At 40.1% G+C, this 17,920-nt stretch overlaps 1 protein-coding gene across 9 annotated transcripts in view; it reads left to right on the top strand.

Moving 5' to 3' along the window:
* SMAP1 (small ArfGAP 1) overlaps window positions 1–17,920 on the top strand; it is a 126,597-nt gene that overhangs the window by 16,217 nt on the left and 92,460 nt on the right. For 8 of the 9 annotated variants that reach the window (XM_059701249.1, XM_059701245.1, XM_059701250.1 and 5 more), the window contains exon 2: window positions 15,051–15,184. In XM_059701249.1, coding sequence (XP_059557232.1) covers window positions 15,051–15,184 — 134 coding nt within the window. Of the gene's footprint in view, window positions 1–7,888; window positions 7,955–15,050; window positions 15,185–17,920 lie in introns of all 9 variants that reach the window. The other variant, XM_059701248.1, reaches the window with a different exon arrangement.

Here is a 17,920-nt window from a genome sequence, read left to right as displayed (position 1 = left end):
CCCCGGCCTCCCCTACCGCCCAGTGTCTTGTGTCCATTGGTTATGCTTATATGCATGCATACAAGTCCTTCAGTTGATCTCTTACCCCCTTTCCCCAACCCTCCCCAGGCTTCCTGCTGTAGTTTGACAGTCTGTTCAATGTTGCTCTGCCTCTGTATCTATTTTTGTTCATCAGTTTATAATGGTCTTTATTATCCATAAATGAGTGAGATCATGTGGTATTTTTCTTTCATTCACTGGCTTATTTTACTTAGCATAATGCTCTCCAGTTCCATCCATGCTGTTGCAAATGGTAAGAATTCCTTCTTTTTTACAGCAGCATAGTATTCCATTGTGATCCAGCAGTACATCAGAAAGATCATACACCATGACCAAGTAGGATTTATCCCAGGGATGCAAGGATGGTACAATATCCACAAATCAATAAACGTGATATATCACGTAAACAAGTTGAGAGATAAAAATCACAGGGTCATATCAACTGATGCAGAAAAAGCATTTGACAACATCCAACACCCATTTTTGATAAAAACTCAGCAAGGTGGAAATTGAAGGATCATACCTCAACATAATAAAAGCCATATTTGACAAACCCGCAGCCAATATCATACTCAATGGACAAAAACTAAAACCATTTCACCTAAGAACAGGAACAAGACAGGGATGCCTACTCTCACCACTCCTGTTCGACATAGTACTGGAAGTATTAGCCATTGCGATTAGACAAGAAGAAGAAATAAAAGGCATCCAAACTGGAAAAGAAGTAAAACTGTCCTTATTCGCAGATGACATGATATTGTACATAAAAAACCCTAAAGACTCCATCAAAAAACGATTAGACTTAATAAATGAATTTGGCAATATAACAGGATACAAAATTAACACCAAGAAATCTATGGCATTTCTATATACCAATAGTGAACTTACAGAAAGAGAGACTAAAAGCAATCCCATTTACCATCGCACCAAAAAAATTAAGATACCTAGGAATAAACTTAACTAAAGAGGTAAAAGACCTCTACTCAGAACACTACAGGATGTTGAAAAAAGAGGTAGAGAAAGACATAAACAGATGGAAGAACATGCCATGTTCATGGATTGATAGAATCAACATCATTAAAATGTCCATACTACCCAAAGCAATCTATAAATTCAACGCACTTCCCATTAAAATACCAACAGCATATTTCACAGACCTAGAAGGAACTCTCCAAAAATTCATCTGGAATAAAAAGAGACCCTGAATAGCTGCAGCGATTCTGAGAAAGAACAGAATAGGTGGGATCTCAATACCAGATATCAAGCTATATTACAGAGCCACTGTTTCAGAACTGCCTGGTACTGGCACAAGAACAGACATATAGATAAATGGAATCGAATAGAGATCCCAGAAATCGGCCCAAACCAATATGCTCAATTAATATTTGACAAAGGAGGCAAAAACATACAATGGAGTCAAGATAGTCTCTTCAATAAATGGTGTTGGGAAAATTGGACAGATACATGCAGAAAAATGAAACTAGACCACCAACTTATACCATACACAAAAACAGACTCAAAATGCATAGAGGACTTAAATGTAAGACGGGAAACCATAAAAATACTAGAGGAATCCAAAGGCAACAAAATCTCAGACATACGCCGAAGCAGTTTCTTCACCGAGACAGCTCCTAGGGCATTGGAAACTAAAGAGAAAATAAACAAATGGGACTACATCAAAATAAAAAGCTTCTGCACAGCAAAAGAAACCATCAACAAAACAAGAAGAAAGCCCACTCCGTGGGAAAACATATTTGCCAATGTTATCACCGATAAGGGTTTAATCTCCAACATTTATATGGAACTCATACAGCTTAACAAAAGGAAGATAAACAATCCAATCAAAAAATGGGCAAAGGACCTAAATAGACACTTTTTGAAAGAGGACATACAGAAAGCCAAGAGACATATGAAAACATGCTCAAAGTCACTAATCATCCGAGAGATGCAAATCAAAACGACAAAGAGGTATCATCTCACACCTGTCAGAATGGCAATCATCAACAAATCAACAAACAACAAGTGCTGGAGAGGATGCGGAAAAAAGGGAACACTCATGCACTGCTGGTGGGAATGCAGACTTGTGCAGCCACTATGGAAGACAGTATGGAGTTTCCTCAAAAAGTTAAAAATGGATCTCCCATTTGACCCAGTGATCCCACTTGTAGGAATATATCCCAAGAAACCAGAAATACCAATCAGAAAGGATATATGCATCCCTATGTTCATAGCAGCACAATTTACCATAGCTAAGATTTTGAAACTGCCTAAGTGCCCATCAGCAGATGAATGGATTAGAAAAATGTGGTACATCTGCTAAAACATTATTAAGAATTTTTGCAAATATATATGAAGGTTGTTGAGCTGAAGGTTTTGTTTCTTGTGATATCCTTGTCTGGTTTTGGTATCACGGTTGGCCTCTTAGAAAGAATTGGGAAATATCACTCCCTTTTGCTCCCCTCAGATTCCTGAAGCAGTTTTGTAGAATTTGTATGCTTGGTAGATTTCCCTAGTGAAACCACTTGGGCTTCGAGTTTTTTTTGCTCTATAGTTTTAAATTACAGATTCAGGTTCTTTAATAGATATTGGGCTACCCAGGTTACTTATTTATTTTTCCTTATAGAAAGATCTCATTTGTGTCTTTTAGGGAATTTGTGAACTCATTGTAAAGTATGAATGTAAAGTTATTCATAATATCCCCTTATTATCTTTCTAATACTTGTAGAATCTGGTGATGTCTCTTCTCCCATTTCTGATATTGATCATTTGTGATTTCACTTTTTTCCTAATCAGTCGCGCTAGCACAGCCGTGGGCAAACTACGGCCCGCGGGCTGGATCCGGCCTGTTTGAAATGAATAAAACTAAAAAAAAAAAAAAAAAAGACGGTACCCTTTTATGTAATGACTAGGGGCCAGGTGCACGAAATTCGTGCACTGGGTGTGTGTGTGTGTGTGGGGGGGGGGGGTGGAGTGTCCCTCAGCCCAGCCTGCCCCCTCTCACATACTGGGAGCCCTCAGGCGTTGACCCCCATCACCCTCCAATCGCAGGATCGGCCCCTTGCCCAGGCCTGACGCCTCTGACAGAGGTGTCAGGCCTGGGCAGGGGACCCTCATTTCCCCCCATCACTGGTTCTGCCCCCAGCCCAGGCCTGAGGCCTCAGCCAGAGGCGTAGACCCCCATCACCCTCTGATCACCTGATCGGCCCCTTGCCCAGGCCTGACGCCTTCGCCAGAGGTGTCAGGCTTGGACAGGGGACCCCCATCTCCCCCTGATCACTGGCTCTGGCCCCCGCCCAGGCCTGAGGCCTCTGGCCCAGGAATCATGCCTGGGCAGGGGACCCCCATCTCCCTCTGATCGCTTGCTCCATCCCCCGCGCAAGCCTGACGCCTCTGACCCAGGCTTCAGGCCTGGGCAAGGGGACCATCATATCCCCCCAATCCCCGGCTCAGCCCCCCACCCAGGCCTGATGCCTCGGCCAGAGGAGTTGACCCTCATCACCCTTCGATCACCAATCACTGGATTGGCCCTTGACCAGGCCTGAGGCCTCCGGCAGAGGTGTCAGGCCTGGGCAGGGGACCCCCAGCTCCCCGCGGTTGCAGGCTCTGCCCCTGCCCAGGCCTAACGCCTCTGGCTGAGGCGTCCGGCCCGGGCAGCGGGGACCCGCAGCTGCAGCGGCCCCGCGATCGTGGGCTCCGCTTTAGGCCCAGGCAAGGGACCCCTAGCTCCCAGGACTGCCAGCTTCGACCGTGTCCAGCTCCCATCGCTGGCTCCACCCCTACTTCCTGCTATCACTGGCCAGGGCGGCAAAGGTGCCTGATTCTCCGATCATGGCTGGGGGGGCAGGGCAAAGGCGGCCCCAGGGCCGCCTTTGCCCTGCCCCCCAGCTCTTAGCTCCCCCCTGGGTTTCCTATCACTGTCAGTGGCAGGGGGCTTCTTCCTGCTTTCCCTTTCGCCTCCCTGCATTGTGCCTACATATGCAAATTAACCGCCATCTTGTTGGCAGTTAACTGCCAATCATAGTTGGCAGTTAATTTGCATATAGCCCTGATTAGCCAATGAAAAGGGTATCGTCGTACGCCAATTACCATTTTTCTCTTTTATTAGTGTAGATGTTTACTTTGAATTTATATTAGTTCACACAAACACTCCATCCATGCTTTTGTTCCGGCCCTCCGGTCCAGTTTAAGAACCTATTGTGGCCCTCGAGTCAAAAAGTTTGCCCACCCCTGGGCTAGCGCTAGAGGCTTCTCAATTTTATTGATATTCTGACATGACCACCTTTTATTTTAATTGACTTTCTTTTTTTTTCCTATTCTCTATATCATTGATTTCCGGCCTGATCTTTATGTCACCTTTGTTTTTGAAAGCTATTTTAGTACTAGAGGCCCAGTGCACGAAATTTGTGCATTCTGGGGGTGGGGGATCCCTCAGCCCAGCCCTCTTACAGTCTGGGAGCCCTTGGGGGATGTCCAACTGACAGCTTAGGCCTGCTCCCAGTTGGACATCCTTAGTGCTGCCGCAGAGGCGGGAGAGGCTCCTGCCACTGCCGCTGCCCTTGCCAGCTGTAAGCCTGGCTTCTGGCTAAGTGGCACTCCCCCTGTGGCAAAATAACTTTTGGTGCTAATAAACCAGGGAAGGAATTTCTACACATGTGTTAAGTTATTCTTTACCTTACTTATATAATAGTGATGCTAATTCTACAGACTTTATTATTTTTAGCCTCATATTCAAAGATGTCTGCTTTCCTGTTAGCTTTACAAACATTTGTCTGGGATACAGTGTTGTTGTGGCCTAGTCAAAGGTTATTTTGCCCAGTCCAAACATTTCATATGTTTGAGGAGTAAGGTGTGCAAAATAATTCAATTCCTCTGAGATGGTGTCCTTTTATATCATTTCACAATAGTTATATTTAAAATTATTTAGAGCATCTGTTTATGTAATACTTAGAGCTACTAACACAACGTAGGAGAAAATGCAGAACTATTAATGTTGCTACTACCGACTAAGTGATGCAAAACAAGTTAACCTACTAAATCAGTCGCCCCATTCTCTGAAGGCTAAATGAGTTTATAGAGGTAATCTCTTATGATGTGTTCTTCATATATAAATTTGATGTTATTTTGCTGACTGCTGATATCACAATTATTTTCAACATCAAATGAAAGTATTTGCTTATATTCTGTGGCATATTATTAAATACTTGAGGCCTGGTGCATGAAATTCATGCACTCGTGGGCAGGGGGGGTCCCTCAGCCCAGCCTGCGCCCCCTTGCAGTCTGGGAGCCCTTGGGGGATGTCTGATTGACGGCTTAGGCCCATTCCCCGTGGGGAGCGGGCCTAAGCTGTCAGTTGGAAATCCTTAGCGCTGCTGCAGAGGTGGGAGAGGCTCCCACCACCACCGCTGCACTTGCCAGTCATGAGCTCGGCTTCTGAGCGGCGCTCCCGCTGTGGGAGCACACTGACTACCAGAGGGGCAGCCCCTCTGTTGAGCATCAGCCCCCTAGTGGTCATTGTGCATCAGTGGACTGGTTGTTCTGACGTTTGGTTGATTTGCATATTAGCCTTTTATTATATAGGATTTCATGTTTCAAAGATCATCTCATTCTATTTTGTACTGTTTAAAATATTTGTTTATATACTTGTAGCTTGCTCAAACTGGTACAGAATTTACCTTAGTCTTTGCATTTATTCTTATGCTAAAAGTGCAAGCAAGCATATTAAGGCTTTTTTAAAAAGTAACAGTTCTAATATAGAGAGAGACAGACTATTTAAAGTATTTTTTCCACTTCAAGCTGAAGGCTGGTATTAAGCCAGCATCTAAATATGAAGAAAAAGCAAATTGCTTCTTGTTAATATGTAGTTAACAAACAAGTACAAACTCTGAGTAAATCGGGGCTTTTTAAATTATATTTTCTTTTTTTAAAAAATATTTTTGTTGATTTCAGAGAGGAAGGGAGAGGGAGAGAGAGACAGAGACATCGATGATAGAGAATCACTCATCTGCTACCTCTTGCTGCCTCCTGCACGCCCCCTGCACACCCCACACTGGGGATCAAGCCCGCAACTCGGGCCTGTGCCCCAACTGACTGGGAATCAAACCATGACCTCCTGGGTCATAGGTTGATGCTCAATGATTGAGCCACACCAGCCGGGGTATTATATTTTCTTAAGCTGTGATTTTATTCATGTCACTGGCCTTTTCAAAATTGTTCAGTGACTCCTTGTTGCTAGTAGTATAAAATCAAATTTGGGAATTAAGGTTCTCTGCATTGTCTTCAGCCTATATTTTCACTTATGCTAACCTTCTTTGTTTTCTGCCAGCTGTTGGTGACCAAAGATACTATGTGCTTCCGCCTCTTCCTGTGCTGTGGTTTTTATCCTACCAGAGTAATGTCAGGGCCTACAGGCTACTTCCTCTGTCAGGAACCCTTTCCCCAGATATGTAATTGGCTTCTTGCTTTAGAACAGCGGTTCTCAACCTGTGGGTCGCGACCCCTTTGGTGGTCGAACGACCCTTTCACAGGGGTCGTCTAAATACATCCTGCATATCATATATTTACATTACGATCCATAACAGTAGCAAAATTATAGTTATGAAGTAGCAACGAAAATAATTTTATGGTTGGGGGTCACCACAACATGAGGAACTATGTTAAAGGGTCGCGGCATTAGGAAGGTTGAGAACCACTGCTTTAGAACTTTGTTCAAATGCTACATTATCAGTGTTGTGTTCCCTGGCCATTGTATTTAAAATAGCATCCCATCTTTTTTCTAAGCACTTCCTATTCTTTTTTACCCACTTAATTTTATTTTCTCCATAGTATTTATCAGAATCTGAGATCCTATACATTTTGTAACTTGTTTGTCTCCTTGTTTTGCTCCACTGAATATATAGTTCAAGAGGGAAGGGAGTTTAATCTGTCTTAATTTCCTACATATAAAAAGTTCTTGGGCCGAAACCGGTTTGGCTCAGTGGATAGAGCGTCGGCCTGCGGACTGAAAGGTCCCAGGTTCGATTCCGGTCAAGGGCATGTACCTGGGTTGCGGGCATATCCCCAGTAGGAGATGTGCAGGAGGCAGCTGATCGATGTTTCTCTCTCATCGATGTTTCTAACTCTCTATCTCTTTCCCTTCCTCTCTGTAAAAAATTAATAAAATATATTTAAAAAAAAAGTTCTTGGCACATAGTAAGCATTCAGCACATTTTTTATGACAGTGAGTCAGTGAATGAGTGAATGAATAATTAGCTTTCTAAGTCTTTTCTGCTCATCCAACTCTCATTTATCTTTCCAGGCCCACTTAAAAGTTGCACCACATTCATGAAGCTGCCTTTGAATGAAGCTGTTTCCAGTTACTTCAAAGTAGCCCATCATGATTTTTTTTCCTCTTTTGAACTTGTGGTATTTTCAGTATGAGAGAATTTTCTAATAGATATAATTACACATGGTTGGAGAAGGCTGCAAGATGGGAAAATTCTATGACTTAAAATGTTTAAAGAGTGACAGAATGACCCAGTCAGTAAAGAAGACGAGAGTTGATATTGAGTAGTCTTCATTTATCTGTGGGGCATACATCCCAAGACCCCCTCGTGGATGTCTGAAACCAAAGATATACCAAACCCTATATATGTTGTTTTTTTCCTGTATATACATACATATATACATATATACCTGTAATAAGTTTAATTTATAAACTAGGCACAGTAAGAGATTAACAATGATAACTAATAATAAATTAGAACATTTATAATAGTATACTGCAATAATGTTATGTGAATGTGGTTTCTCAAAATATCTTATTATAATCACCCCTTATTTTTTGTTAATGGTTTGATATGACTTGTTTCAGGGGGATCCCTTGCTGAAGTCTTCATATAGGCTCAGTGCTTTCTGGAGCAACACTGCCCATCAGTTGGTACACATTTTTTTTTTCATATTTTCTATACACAAATTTAATACCTTTTCCATTTTAACCAAGCACTTATACACTGTGGCTGTAAGTTATGCACTTGGAGGTGCAGCAGCAAAACTAGCATAGCATGCATATATATCACACATACATATACATATGTGTGTGTATATATATATATTTTTCCTTATTGAGAACTTTAAACCGTTCACTTTAAGCTTCTCTTCAGCTTATCCAAATAGTATCACTACCCTTGTGCATTGGGACCATTATTAAGTAAAATAGAGTTACTTGAACAGAAGCACTGCATTATCAGGACAATTGTCTGATAACTGAGACAGCTACTTAAGTGAGTAATAGCTGGGAAGCTGGGGAACACATATATCCAGCTTGTATCATGACCCTGGCAGGACTGGATGGTGAGAGATTTCACCATGCTACTCAAAATGACATGCAGTTTAAAACTTATAAATTGTTTATTTCTGGAATTTCCCATTTAATATTTTCAAACCACAGTGGACCACAATTTACTGTGGGTAACTGAAACCATGGATAAGAGAGGACTACTGTGTATAGTTCTCTTTGTGCTAGGTGCTTATATATTTTATGTCCTTTAATATCAAAGGACCCTGAAAGATGTAGATGAACTTGCCCTATTTTTAGTTGTAGAAACTGACATTTAAGAGAGGCCATATAATTTGTCTATAGTTTCATAGCCATAAGTGACTGATTGATGATTTAAACCCAGGCCTGACTTTGTATTGTGGGAAGAGCTGTTATACTGCCTTCAGTGAGCAACTACTTCATGAACTCAAGTTGCATTTTTACCAAGAAATGAAGGCCTGAATGGGGAAGAATGAGGACACTTGGTTAGGAAGAGAAAAAAAAATTGGTAGTGGAGCCTGACCGGTTTGGCTCAGTGCATAGAGCATTGGCCTGTGGACTCAAGGGTTCCGGGTTCGATTCCAGTCAAGGGCATGTCCCTTGGTTGTGGGCACATACCCAGTGGGGAGTGTGCAGGAGGCAGCTGATCGATGTTTCTGGCTCTCTGTTCCTCTCCCTTCCTCTTTGTAAAAAATCAATAAAATATATTTGGGAAAAAAAATCGGTATAATTAATTAGAAACATCAAAAGGGAAACAGAGGCATCAGTTTATCATTCTGTCAGATTTTGGCCTGGTGATAGGTCAAGATTTTTATTTACTACAGAGTTAGTGGATCTTATTTTGATTTTTAAAAAAAAAAACCCTTACTGGAGGATATGGCTTTTAAATTGATTTTTAGAGTGAGAGAAACATTGACTAGAGAGAAAATTGATCAGTTGCCTACCATACCACCCCATGTGCCTTGACTGGTAATCAAACCTGCAATCTTTTGGTAAATGGGATGATGCTCCAACCAACTGATCCACCTGGCTTATTTTTATTTATTTATTTTTTAAAGAGACTCTTATTAGGATTTATTGCTTGGCTTTTGTTTTTATATGATTCAAGAGATCTTAAAAATTAAAATGAAAAATCTTAACTATTAAGCCAGTCTCCAGAAGATGATAGTTACTATGTTCAATTAGATATATATTAATACTTATCAAGAGCTTACTCTGTGTCAGATACCATGGCTTCATGCCTGATATTTCTCTTTATCTCAAGTCCTCCGCATCTTGAGATCATTTGCTAGTGTCTTCTCAGCTTCAGCTGCTAGTTCTGCTTGCCATTTTTCCATTTCTGGTAAAGGAAGGAAAAAGCAATGATATTTCATGCCTACATTTAAATAAATATATACAGGTGTTTAAAAAACAGCCTTATTGAGGTATAATTTATATACTCTAAAATTTACTTATTTTAAGTGTATAATTTCAGTGATTTTAATGTATTAACAGAATTTTGAAACTATCACCATGTAGAATTTTAGAACATTTCCATTATTACACAAAGATTTCTCATGCTTATTTGCAGTAATCCCTCCCTCCTCTTCTACCCCCATCACATAGTACAGGTTCTTTTGTCAAATTTATAGTTAAATTTACAGTTTGGAAAACATATTTTCATGGGTTGTTGCTTGCTTCTCTTGGTCCTTCACAAGTGTACCTAATCCATAACATAGCTGACTGTGAACAATGAAAGGCTAGTCACTCTTGGGTAAAGACCAAAAGGGCCTTGTGGTAACGAAACAGAAAGAGTGTCTTCTGGTTTCATGCTTGGTCCTGGACAATATTTTGATGCAGGTAGCTTCTCTTTCAGATCCTTTTATTGCTTTGGTGTGTACATCCTCTGGGCACCCTGTGATGCTGCCTTTTGAATTGCCCTTTACATCTCAGTTAATTTTGTCCTCCTCTTCTCCTCTGTTCCCCCTTGATTAAAATTCTCTATCTTTTGCTATTTCTTTCTCCAACAAATAAAACCAAACCAAATCAAACCTAGTTTTACTGCCTCTAACCTTGTGTATTATTAGGAAAGAAATAAAGTGAATTTATAATTTGGGAAGGATTGGTAATTCTGGAGAGATGACAGTTACTTGCATTTTTAAATCCTTATTATTAACCTCAACAATTATTCACACCGGCCCCCCCCCCCCCCAGTGCATGAATTTTGTGCATTGCCCCCCCCCCCCACACGAAATTTGTGCGGGGGTGGGGGGGCTCAGCCTGGCCTGTGCCCTCTTGCAGTCCTGGACCCCTCGCTCCTAACTGCCTGTCTGCTTGCTCCTTACCACTTGGCTTGATGCTCCTTAGGGCTGCTAGGGAGGCAGGAGAGGCTCCCGCCGCTGCCACTGCCGCTGTGCTCACCAGCCATGAGCCTGGCTTCTGGCTGAGTGGTGCTCCAGCTGTGGGAGCTGACCACTAGGGAGCAGCTTCTGCATTGAGCATCTTCCCCTTGGTGGTCAGTGCACGTCATAGTGACCGGTCGTTCTGTTCATTCTGGTGTAATGGTCACTGGGCTTTTATTATATACAGTGGGGCCTTGACTTACGAGTTTAATTTGTTCTGAGACCGAGCTCGTTAAGGAGCTCGTTAACTCAAATTACTCTGTCAACTCAATGCAAAAAATCATCCGAGAGACAGCTGGTATCTCAAAAAACTCGTTAGTCTGGACACTCGTAAGTCAAGGCCCCACTGTACTAGTAGATGATTCATTCTTCAGTAAACCTCATTTTCCATTTTCTACAGCGCTTTTGTAGCTTGAAACTACCTTTTATCTCCATTTGAAAGTTATTAGTCATTTGGTACTGATTTTAGGTGCATATATATCACACTTTAAAAAATATCAAATCAATATTTAAATAAGAGAAACTTAACAGTAACCAGGTGCTGCAATGATGTAGTTTCTGGCTACAGCATTATACAGGGTGTTCCAAAAAAAATGTATGCATACTTTTTTCTTAAAGCTCAATTGATGTTTCTTTCTTTTCAGGACCCATTAGAATGAATAATTATCAAAGTGCGTATACATTTTTTTAGACACTCTATAGTATATTTGAAACTACTTAGGGTGGGAGGGGCACTGTACATTTTACTTAGAATGTACCTTATCCTTATACCTTATCCAGATTTTACCTGTTATAACTGGACTTATCTTGCAGTAATCACTTCAGATGCCACTATCTCTACAATGCCTGCATTAATATCCCTTGCCAACATTCATATTTTCTTCTTCTATGCTCCCCATCATTTGCACTATTGTATGTAGAGGGCACAAAGGTGTGTCATATTACATATAAATTGATAAACCTGTGAGAGAGAGAGAGAGAGGGAGAGAGAGAGACAAGGAGGGAAAATGAGAGGGAGGGAGGGAAGAAAGAGAGAATAGATGGACTAGTGGTAGGGTTTTTCACCTAAAATTTGACTAGGTTTCACCAAGTTGTTTTTTAAGAGATTATACCTATTTGTATTTGGCTTGGCCTTTTGAGTTGGAAGCTTTATGTTTATGGTCTTTTAACAGCATTTACTTATCACAGAGTAGATAAGTACTCATTGAATAGTTTGGTGAATGAAAATTAGGATTTCATGCCAATAATTACTCACTGACTGCCATGTTGAGCAGCTATTATCAGGGCAGTTTTAGGTAAATTTCTGAGACTAATTTTTTAGAGTGGATAATACATTTGTAAGTTCAGTTAGGCTTTTAAAAACTTATTTTTAGAGGTTCCTAAGATATGATAGCTATATTCCAAAGAAAGAGGCATTGACAAAATTACATTATTATTTAACTTGGTCAAAAGTGATTAGGACTAAAGTTTTCTATAAGTGATAGCAATTTTTTTCCTTTTAGCAACTAATGAAATGGTTTTTATATCATTCAATTGTTTAAAACTTAAAACATCACCTAACATCTATGTATATAAAAGTCTAAGTAACCATCTGACCCGTAGCTATGATGTGCAATGACCACCTGGGGGCAGACACTCAATGCAGGAGCTGCTGAGCTGTGGTGACTTGCCAGTGGCGGTTCTTGGGTGACGCACACTGGAACCAGAGAGGAGGGAGCCTGATTCCAGTGTGTGTCACCCAAGAACCACCCTCTCGCAATCCGGGACCCCTCGGGGGATGCCTGAGAGCCGGTTTCGGGCTTGATCCCCGCAGGCTAGGCCGAGGGACCCCACCTGCCGGAGGGACCCCTCTCACTCTACAGACGCCCTTCCAGTTGCACCTCACTCTGCAGATGCCCTTCAAGCCGCAGGGCTGCCCCAAGCGCAGTCTGCCAGGGAGGAACCCTGGGAGGTTGGCTTCTGGGCCTGTCTGGCCCATCTTGCCCAGTCCCTCCCTGCTCTGCTGGCCACCTTCTAATTAATTTCCTTTCAATGTGCACAAATCCATGCAGCAGAGCACTAGTTCAATTATATTTAGTTTTTGCTCAATAGTAATGTCCCATTTTTTTTTGTTACTGCTAGCATTATTGTTGTACATGTTCTTTATACATATTTATCCCTGTATAACCTTTGGTTATTGTAAAAATGCACCACTGTATTGTGTGCTAAGCTTTTTACCTGCATTGATAGTTCTGACATTATGCAAATGATGCTTTCTGCTTAATTCAATCAGTTATTACATCAGGAAAACTGCTCTAGAGAAAAGTCACCATTCGTATTTTGCTCTGCTCCCTTAGCAGATATTCTGAGGGAGTTCGTTCTATTTTATGAATAAAAATGAAGCCACACTTGAAATGCCTTGAAAATCTTTTGTTTTCCCATTCTTGATTCATTGCCTTTTTGGGAATTGTTTTTGAGGAAAGTTAAGATATACTTGTTTTACAGATCAATATAGAAACTTCTCTAGAGGAGAAAAAGTATTGTATTTTGATTTTCCAAATTTCTTAATATGACACTAACTTATATGTAAGTTGTGCTTTAAAATGTTCAACATATTTTTCACACAAGTCTCATCTAAGTAATTGAGGCCAGCCAATCCTAACTGTTTATAGGTGAGAACCTTGTTCTCAGTGTGTTCCCTGCCCAGTGTAATTTATACAGCTCAAAGGTGGCAGAGTAGGTTGACAGCACAAAGTCTTTTGGCCTTGAATTTATTTTGACACTATTAGCAATGAAACAAATATTTAAATAGAGCATGTCCCAGATGTTTGTCACTTTTTAGGTGTCATTTCTAAATTTAAAAGTAGGATATTTTAGCATAAATTGTATATGCATAACCTATCACCTAAGTTATTTGGGAGAGTATATTTAGTTTTACTGCATCATAATTACTAGTTTTAATCTCATTTTTTATTTTTTATTTATTTTTTAAAAAATATATTTTACTGATTTTTTACAGAGAGGAAGGGAGAGGGATAGAGAGTTAGAAACATCGATGAGAGAGAAACATCGATCAGCTGCCTCCTGCACACTCCCCACTGGGGATGTGCCCGCAACCCAGGTACATGCCCTTGACCGGAATCGAACCCGGGACCCTTCAGTCCGCGGGCCGATGCTCCATCCACTGAGCCAAACCGGTTTCGGCTTTAATCTCATTTTTTAGATTGACTCTGACCTTCATATAAAAAGTATGTGCTTAAAACAGAAGTGTAAATTTTTTTTAAAGCTTGATTTTTTTTATCCATATCTCTTACTGTATATGTTTTTATAGTTAAACTAGAGGTCCGATGCACAAAATTTGTGCAAGGGGCTCGGTCCTTGTAGCCCTGGCTGCCTCAGCCGGCCCTCACAGCTCCGGCTTCATCCGGAAGGTCGTCCGATGGTTGTTCTGCTCTTCCATCTAATTAGCATATTAGCTCTTTATTATATAGGATATTAGCTCTTTATTATATAGGATGATTCATATAAATCTGTTAGTATAAGCCTCTGACTATTTGACACAATTTCCAGATATTTTTATTTTTCCATTTTTACTTTGTTATACAGGGAATATGTAAAAATAGTCATAAGAACATTTAAACTTAGGAAGAAAAAACATTCAAAGGTATGAAGAATAGTAAAGCTTCTATTCTTGTATACTTATGTGAGTTTCTCTACCGTGTTTTCCAGAATTTTTTGACCATGATCCAAAGAACTAACATTTTATAGCACACCTTACTTCATCTGTTAAGTTTTTAAATCTCAGGGTCATATTGGAGATTCATCTGATATAAGGCTTCTGGAGCCAATCCTTGTTTCTCACACTTGCCAACACTTAATATTAATAGATTAAATATATTCTGTAAATTACCCATTCATATCTTTCTGTCCATTTTTTAATTAGGTTGGTTATTCTTACTAATTTCTAAGGTTTATTTTTAAAAATCTCTTTGATTTTTATTTGTTAGTAATCTTTTAAGAACTTACTTTTTACTGTGGGATGTTACTACTCCTGGTTCAAATATGTGGAATGCAAAACTGTTCACATGAATTGATTAGATTTGGGGGAAAGTTTCTAGTAAAGCAAAATTAGTAAACTCATTAAGGTTCTTGAAGGTTGATTTGTAACCTTTCAGTACAGCCAACACACATGTCTTCTTATCAGTCTGCTGCTGGTGTCATTTGAAAATTTGAGCATGTAAATTCTGTAAGCCTTCATTATAATTGTATTAAAAAACACAGAATGATGTTTATGTGCTGTCATGATATTTATTTTAGTTTTTAATATTTGCTTTTCTTTGTTTCTTCTCCCTAATTAGGTCCCCGATGGGCTTCCTGGAATATTGGTGTGTTTATTTGCATCAGATGTGCTGGGATACATAGAAATCTTGGGGTTCATATATCCAGGGTCAAGTCAGTCAACCTAGACCAATGGACACCAGAACAGATACAGGTAAACATTTTCTTATGATAAATTATTAAAAATAATTGAAGTGAATTTAAAATCTTTAATTCTTCTTGCATTTAAGGATTTATATTGAAACTAAAGTCCTGGTGCAAGAATTGGTGCACAGGTGGAGGCTGGCCGGGGGGAAGGGCCATGGGTGGTTGGCCAACTGGCCCCACCCCCGATTGGGGTGGGAGGCTGATTGGGAGTGGGGCCAGCAGGGGGAGGGGCCACAGGCGGTTGGCTGGCCGCCCGGTCCCCTGGTCAAACTCCTGGTTGAACTCCCGGTCAAACTCCTGGTCGAGGGGACAATTTGCATATTAGCCTTTTATTACATAGGATGGCCCTGGTTGTTGTGGCTCAGTGGTAGTGTGTTGACCTGCACACTCTAGGGTCATGAGTTCGATTCCAGGTGAAGGGCACATGCCTGGATTGCAGGTCTGATATCCTCCCACCCTCAAGGCCCACGTGGGAGGCAGCCAATTGATCAGTCTATGTGTCTTTCTCACATTGATTTTTTTTTCTCTCTTCCTTCCCCCCTCCCCCCTCCCCCTCCTCCTCCTTCCTCTTCCACTCTTTCTAAAAAATCGATGGAAAAAATATCCTCACACCTTGAGTGAGGATTTAAAAAAATAGATTGAAATGTAGTGGGTTGAAATAGTACATGCCACATTTAAAATATGTGTTATTTGAATTGTCAGTGGCAGTGTTTTTTTCTTCTTGGGACTGTAGTAAAGCCAGTTTATATAATCTATTTTTATCTAAAATGTTGATTTGGAAGTATTTAAAAAATGAATTCCTTTTCCTTGTGTTGATGAAATTTGCCCTCATAATTCCATAGTCTGTTTTGTTTTCCTGTCAGTAGAGGGAGCCTGTGTAAAGATAAAGAATAAACCACCTCTAGCATAAAAACTGAGTATTTCCCTTCTGTAGAGAGGTGTTCTTGATTTTCACAGGGCCTAATAGTTAGAAGGCAGCCCACTTAGCAGATGTTCTAATTACTGATCTGGACTTGTTTTGAATGGTTTAGCTTTGTTAGAGATAAGTTTGTAATTTTAAGGGTTTGCCATTTTTCCAGTATGACAATCTTAAATTCTCAAAATCATAACTTCTAATCCTTAAGGTTGATTGCTGGTGTAAAAACGATGATTTCTACTGGTTTTATTTTATAATTCACAGTGAAATTATACTACTTTTTCTTATACCCTTTTCAAAGTACTTTGTTAGTATGAAGACTAAATACACAAATATATGTAGTTGAACCTTAGTGATATACAGTCCTCCCATCAGAAAAAAGACCAAAAATAACACAAAAATTGGCAGGAATGGGGTGAGGTAAGAGTAGAAAGAATAGAATACTCTGGGGAGTGGGTTATTTTAAAAAAGATATGGTAATTTGTTTAAAGAAAGTAAAACTTCTATATTGAAGACATATTTATACCAGAGTAGATTCTAGAGCAGGGGTGGGCAAACTTTTTGACGTGAGGGCCACAATGGGTTCTTAAACTGGACCGGAGGGCCGGAACAAAAGCATGGATGGAGTGTTTGTGTGAACTAATATAAATTCAAAGTAAACATCATTACATAAAAGGGTACGGTCTTTTTTTTCAATAGTTTTATTCATTTCAAACAGGCCGGATCCGGCCCGCAGGCCGTAGTTTGCCCACGGCTGTGAGGTAGCAAAGAATTAAATACGAAAAAAAAATTAATCTTAAAAGTACTCAACGGAAAAAAAAAAAAAGAGTAGAGATCATCAGGCTATAAAGGCAAGCATAATTTACTTAGTTCCGTTTTAAATAAAGTTTTGAGCTTTTTACTGGCTAGGGCATAAAAGAAAATATTATACTTTATGTGTTTTCAAGATCCTTGAGGAGAAAATTGACTTGTTATATCAAGGAAGCAGAGCTTTATGAACATTTCACATAAGTTAATGTTCTTTTTTTGTTAATCCTCACCTGAGGATATTTTTCCATTGGTGTTTTAAAGAGTAGAACGGGGGTGGGAGAGGGAGAGAGAGATCGATTGGTTGCCTCCCACACATGCCCCCACTGGGCCAGGCATCGAACCTGCAACCCAGGTACCAAGAATTGAACCTGTGACCCTTTGGTGCTCAGGCTGATATTCTAACCATTAAGTAATACTTGCCAGGGCAAGTTAATGTTCTTATTAATATTTCTGTAGTAATTGTGATAACAGATTTCATTACATTGTTTCTTGAAGTTGTCTTTAAGAAAATGTGAAGTATAGCTTGAAAATGTAACTTGGTGTTTGTAATGAGTAATGGAGGTAAAAAGCATTCAGAACCCGAGTGTATTTATTGTCTTTTTAATGGTTTATTCCATACCAAGGACAAAACATAAAATACCCGGACAATTCAGTTCTCCAGAAATATTTTTCTCAACTAGGGTGTTGAAAGGAATTGAATAGCTATTCTTTCCATATAGCTTAGAGCAGAACTTCCCAATCAGAGGGCTGCGGTTTACTGATTTTCCGTGGAATAGGTTACAGGTATACCACAAAATACTACTGTATTATTAAAAATGTAGGGATTTTGAAAACAATTATTAAGTAATATACAGTATTGAAATTGTATTTGAACACTAGTCATATGGTTCCAACTGTCAACTTCCTGAAATAATTATTATTTTGGAATGTAAGATTTTGGTTAGTACTTGTCACCAGAGAATGCTCTGCATGGCTTCATATACCACAGAGCTCCTCTTCCAGGTGTTCTTTGATGAG

This window comes from Myotis daubentonii, chromosome 6 (genome assembly GCF_963259705.1).
Source record: "Myotis daubentonii chromosome 6, mMyoDau2.1, whole genome shotgun sequence".
Lineage (NCBI taxonomy): Eukaryota > Metazoa > Chordata > Mammalia > Chiroptera > Vespertilionidae > Myotis > Myotis daubentonii.
Note: the sequence above shows the minus strand (reverse complement) of the source record. Positions and strands in the feature narration are given on the sequence as shown.